The sequence below is a fragment of the Microtus ochrogaster genome, chromosome 26 (genome assembly GCF_000317375.1).
Source record: "Microtus ochrogaster isolate Prairie Vole_2 chromosome 26, MicOch1.0, whole genome shotgun sequence".
NCBI classification, from domain to species: Eukaryota; Metazoa; Chordata; class Mammalia; order Rodentia; family Cricetidae; genus Microtus; species Microtus ochrogaster.
In genome coordinates, this window is record NC_022025.1 from 12,643,990 (window position 1) to 12,650,345 (window position 6,356).

Here is a 6,356-nt window from a genome sequence, read left to right on the forward strand (position 1 = left end):
CGGGTAATAGAGATACAATGTATCAAAGCCAGAGAAGAGTGGTTTCTGGCGGGTAAAAGAGATACAATGTATCAAAGACAGGGAAGAGTGGTTTTCACACCTGTACTAGAGTTACAATGTATCAAAGGCAGCGAAGAGTAGTTTTCCCACCCAGGCTGCTAACCTTCCCTTTTGCTCTTCATTACTGAACTGTTCTTTACTCCGTATGATGTTCACACAGCTCACACTGTTTCCAGGCTAACTGTTGGCCTTCTGGCCGCTCCTTCCCTATTCCTAGTGAACGGAGGTGGAGTTTGCAGGGCCTCCCATCCTAATCATAGAGCCATCTGGAAAGAGGGAGTGGAAAGTGACACCATCCACCAGAGCACACCCCTGGAAAGTCAGGAAAGTGACATTGGGGTGGCCACATCACACAAGAAAGAATGTGGGCTCGGAAGCCCCTGTGAGTCCACCTCTTGAGCTGGCCAGAGTCCAGGACCCAGGCGGACCCAGCCGCATACGGGAAAGGACAAATGTTTGGCTGCCACAAATGTAGGCAGGACTTTAGGTCATCATGAAAGGACATCTTGCACACAGGGGAGCCTGCTTGCAACTAAACACGGGGCTGAGCCTGAACGGCCAGGGCAGTGATGGTGTCCTGCAGCCTGCATTAATTTACCTCTCACCTGTGGCCTTTCGCACACAATCTTACCGTAGGGAAGTGTTAAAATGAGACGTAAAACGTGTTCAGACACCCTTACCTGTGGCTTGACATTAGAATCATGAGAGAAAAGACAGCATGCTATCATTTAATCCCCTCCACTGTATGTAAATGTGGATTCTCTCTACCTTTTATCACTGTATCCCTGGTGTGATTTATGTTTATGATTTGACCTGTGGGGGGAAACTGTCTTTTCACTGGCGCTTCTAATAGATCATCACTTCGCCTCTGTAACATTTTGGAAAATGAGGTCGATAAATCCATTAAAGTTGTGCTTGCCGTTTTTGATCGATAGACCCTAATTAGTTCAGAAATCTAATTTCAAAAGTAGTATCCTTGGGTGACTGTCTAGAAAACTATGAAAACATCTATATTTCTATCAGCTTCCTTTTATAGTTGGAAATCACCGTGATGTGAGCTAATAATATAGACAGTACAATAAATATGCCATAGCACATTTTCCCTGTGCTTTGGGAATTAGCTATAACTCCACAGCTTATGTATTTATTTTATTCAGTAATTTAAAACTTGGCATCTCTGACGTTAGTAAAGGATGGAAGGGCAGAAGACTATGAAAATGGACTCAAAACTCGCTCCTTACCCGAGCGTGCTCTTATATCAGCGTGGGCAGCACAGATTCCCAGTGTAACCTGAAGGATTTCTATGAATCAACATGAGACCATCAGGGCTTCAGTGAATGGAATCTAATTGCTACATAGCAAGTAAGTCCTAGTGAGATTAGGAGAGCATAAAGTGTCAATGTGACACCAATGTGGTGTTCAGAAGATGGCGGTCTTCCATCCCTGATGTGAATCTACTTTTCTCAGTCAAAATCCTAGACTGCCACAGAAAACACGAAGGCTCTCAGAAAGGAAGCTGATATGCCTTTGCACAACTGCCCTGGCAGGCAGGATCTCTGTGCCCTGTGGTGGAATATTCCTTTGCACTGTGTGAAGATGTGTCACTGTGATTGGTTTAAAAAGAAAGAGCAGAATGGCCAATAGCTAGGCAGGAAGGGGATAGGTGGGGCTTATGGGGGCAGAGAGCTCCGGGAAGGAGAAAGGAGGAGTCACCAGTCAGGTGAAGAGAAAGCAGAATGGGAAGTACAGAGGAAAGGGAACCAAGCCGTATTGAAGAACATAGATTTAAAAAAGATGGGTTAACTTAAATTGTAAGAACTAGTGAGGAACAAGCCTAAGCTAAGGCCGACAGAGCTTTCATAGTGAATAAGTCTCTGTGTTGTTTTTGATGAGTTGGCAGCGCAGAGAAAAATCCACCTACAGTGCCCCAGTGAACAAAACTAGCTCACTGTGCAAAATGAACTGAACTCCATATTGGAGCAATAGACTCTCATTGCAATATTTTTTTAAAAAAAAAATTGTCAATAAAACACTAGTATTTCTAGTGCTCCATGTGATAGTACTCTATCATAAAATGATGGCAGCTTAACATTGAGATGTTCTGTGATACATTCTTTTCAGTCTACTTGAATAGTCCTAAGTTGACCCTTCTAGAATAATCATTTATATGATTATACATCATACCTACATAATCATTTACATAACCGTAATAATAATGTCCTAACATGAATCCCAACTTAAAACTGACTTACATATTAAACATAAGGAGGATGCTGATTGCAAGAAAAGCTTACAATTATTTTATCAACAGTATGCCTTATGCCCTAGAAGGATTTTGTAACTTTTAATTTTTGATAATATGATTAGCTATATTACGTTTTCATAAAGGCAAAAATATTCTGCCACTCTCAGATGGATCTCAACAACTCAGTCTAGCACAATTCTTATTTTCTTGGGCGCTCCTTGGCAAGGGGTTTGCATATGTATGACCTCTGCAAGTCTCAGATTAAACCCGATCACATGGTTTGAGAAGGTGTCTATGGATAGAGCTATAAAGGAAGACGAAGAATATTTGAAGATCACAGGAAATAATCTACCATTGTGAACAGAGAGTGACAGCATACACACCTAAGCTCAGCACTTGAAGCGCTGAAGCAGGAAAATCCTGAGTCTGGAGTCAACCTGCAGAGTCTTCCTTGTGTGGAAGAAGAAAGGCAAGAAGGAAGGCAAAAAGGAGGGAAGGGGAGGGCAGGAAGGAAATTGTGTCGAGAGTGGAGGGCAGTGTTTCCACAGTAAAGGCAAAGACAGCAGATTATTGGATAGTGAGTTTTCATCACCATGAAGTTAAAAACAAAGGGGTATTTTCATGTGATTTTTGTCCTAAAAATTATCTCGAAGGGTTCCCTGGGATAAAGCCCAGAACAAGTGATGTGCGCCTCTTAGTGTCATGGGCTCATCTTGCATCTTCCCAGTGAAATACTTTCAAGTCTTCACACAGCCTTGCAGTCTGTCTCTCCCTCCCTCTGTAGCGCAGTAGCTTGAGAAAGCACAATAAAACTCAAGGGACAGTTTAGTGATGTCATTTTCTATATACTCAACAGTCACAGATGCCCTCTCTAGTTCTTAAGCATGTCTGTGAGGAGGTCCATATTTACCCCCCCCCATAAATTTGAACCCATGGGAGCGGCTGTCCTCACATACTCCCAATACAGAGAACCAGGGTTTGCAGAGCGCAAAAAGTTGAGCATTCCTGCATTTAAAAAGGATGTTTCATGTTGACGTTAATAAATATATGTTGTTAGGCATATTGTAAGCCACATCATAGTTCTCATGAAGGCTCTCTGCTGCCAGAATGAACCAGTTTAACTCAACTACTTGGACAAAACCTCAGCTCTCCAAATAATCAGAAATCTCAAAATATTTGGACTGGTGTTAAATCTGTTTGATCATAGATTGTAATTTTCACTTTTCATCTTAGTGACCATAATATGAGTTTGAGGGACTCATTGCATAGACGTCAGGCTCTGAATTGACATATTTCCAAATATATATTCTTATAGTGAAAATGAAACCAAGATGAAATTTGGAAATGGTCTTTTCCATGATGCTAAAAGAATCCATATTGTTCTGTTTTAACCTGTATGAGGCGCATGATCGTACACGCTTACCAGAGGCAGGGGATTCTATCCATTAACTTCAAAGGATTTTAGAAACAGGTGAAAAAAATACATAAACATGAGCATAGAATTTGGGTTGGGGGAGTTATAGCATCAACAGAAAGAACATAAAGATGAATTTTAAAATGCCATCGATAAATTTCAACTCTACTTCCCCATTTTCCCATCCAGAACAAGTACCACCCAGGACCAGTTTTCGAATGGATTCCTCTGGCAAGTATTCAGAGTCCACAGCTCTGTGAGCACACGTCTTCCACTTTGTGTAACCTGTCATTTTCCTCAGTGGTTTCAACTTTTCACTGCGTAGTATCCAGTGTGGTAATTAATTCACCTACATCACATGTGTTCAAGGCAGAGGGCTAGCCTCATCATGGTGGGTCTGGGGGCTTACATGCAAAAGACAAATATTAGTGAATGTCCTTCATTACAAAGTCACTGAAAGGATGCACTTAGAACCAACTGTCAAAGAAAACCATCAGACTAGGTAGATCTGCGCTGTCTAATACAGCAGCCACTAGGTACTAGCGTGCAAATTTAGACATGTTATCAAATGTGTATGAACTCCACAGTGAATTTCAAAGACTTAGGACAAGAATAAGTCTTTTGATTGTCTTATGTTAAGATAGTGTATTAGTTAGGGTTTCTATTTCTGCAATGAAACACCATGACCAAAAAAAAAAAAAAAAAACAATTTTGGGTGAAAGGGTTTATTCGGCTTACATTTCCACATCAGAGTTCATCACTGAAGGCAGTCAGGACAGGAACTCAAATGGGGCAGGATCCTGGAGACAGGAGCTGACGCAGAGGCCATGGAGAGGAGCTGTTTACTGGCTTGCTTCTTATGGCTTGCTCAGCCCACCTTCTTAAAAAACTCAGGACCAGCAGCCCAGGAATCGCACCACCCACCGTGGGCCGGGCCCTCCTCCATTGATCACTAATTGAGAAAATGCCTTACAGTTGGATCTCAGGGAGAGATTTCCTCAGCTGAGGCTCCTTCCTCCCTGATTACGCCAGCTATGTCAAGTTGACACATAGCCAGCCAGAACAGATGGTATTTTGATAATTAAGTTAAAATATGTTATCAAAATTGATATTATTTGTTAAACTTTTTTTAAAAAGTGGCTGCTTGGCAATATTAAATAACTTCTGTAATTTACATTTTATTTAAATTGGATCTTGTTAAACCAGGTAAATGGAAATAAGAAGGTAGGATATCTCAAGAGGAAAGCTAAATATTTCAAAAAAAAAATCTTACTAAAGAATTTGCTAACACAGATTGAAATTATCCTGAACATAATTAAATACCTGTATCAATTTGGTTCCTTTAATAATTCCAATTACATTTTATATTTTGATACTATTTTGAGTTAGGGTACAATATTATAGCTTCTGGTTTAAAAACTTAAGAAATATCTTAATAATTTTACTTTGTCTTTTTTTCTCATCATATACAAATAAGCTAAAATACATCACGTTGTAGGCATGAATGAAGACAACAAAGTCTGAGACCTTCTTTCCTTCTCCAGTTACTTATGAAACGCTCTTAACAACTGGTTAGCCAGGACAACTCAAGGCATTGCAGAAAGCAGTGTCTCTTAGTACTATACTAACTCCATCCCACGTTTGTGGGCTTCAGCACACATCCCTAGTGTGTTTCCATGACGACCTTGTTTCCATCCCAGGGTGCTCCAACACCCCTTGGGGAATGTGTGTGCTGGTGATCTTCATTTTCTACGTTTCCATGTTGTTTCTTGAGTATGTACAAAACATGGAAGATACTACTTAGCAACCAAATAACGTCTAAAGTAACTGTTTAGCGAGGTCTGAAGTCTTTAGTGTGGCTACTCTTTCATCTGACTGAGACACTGGCTGTAAGATCCTTATTATGTTTAAGAATGTATTATGCCTAGTAATTATGGGTAAAAAAAAAAAAGATGAAACCAGGATTTAATGTAGAAATCTAAAGCTCACTTAAACTAGCCTCAGAAAACATATTTCCAAAAAAAAAAAACTTCAATCTCTAAATGTATTTTATTCAGAAATCAAAGAAGAAAACAAAGGTTGCCCAATAGCCTAGGTTATCTTGAGATATATACAAAGCCGCACTTTACATTTAAAATATAAAAAAATGAAAGTTTCAGTGTGAGTGCCTTATTCCAATGTGCAACTCAAATTTTCAAGAAAGAACCAATCCAAATATTTTGTCAAGTGTATATATAAATTATCAAAAATCATAGAAAATCAAGATTACATGCAATAAACACCTCTCTGATAATTTTTCACACATGTATATCGAATTCTCAAATGTCGAACATCCAGGCAAAATGAGGCCAGCTGTGGAGAGCCACAGAAACCACCTGCAGAGAAAACCTTGTCTTTAGGATTTTTTTTTAAGACTCCAGGACTGTAAAGGTCAAACCAGAAGTAGTATCAGTGAGATGCAGAAGTCAAGCAAATGAAAAAAGAGGAAAAGATCTACTCGGTGTGTTATTAAAGTATTACAAAGGACCTTAAAGACTTCAGTAATCAAACCAGACATGGTGGCCCATAGCTTTAATCCCATCTCCTGGGAAGCAGAGACGGGCGGATCTCTGTTAGTTCAAGGCCAGCCTAGTCTAC

At 40.0% G+C, this 6,356-nt stretch overlaps 1 protein-coding gene across 4 annotated transcripts in view; it reads left to right on the plus strand.

Moving 5' to 3' along the window:
* The window catches only part of Magi2 (membrane associated guanylate kinase, WW and PDZ domain containing 2), a 1,267,351-nt gene that overhangs the window by 1,110,256 nt on the left and 150,739 nt on the right, over positions 1-6,356 (plus strand). For 3 of the 4 annotated variants that reach the window (XM_026784667.1, XM_026784668.1, XM_026784669.1), the window contains one exon: positions 3,909-3,950. The exons of the other annotated variant lie outside the window; for it this stretch is intronic. In XM_026784667.1, the coding sequence (XP_026640468.1) occupies positions 3,909-3,950 (42 nt within the window). The remainder of the gene's footprint in view (positions 1-3,908; positions 3,951-6,356) is intronic. 4 annotated transcript variants of the gene reach the window in all.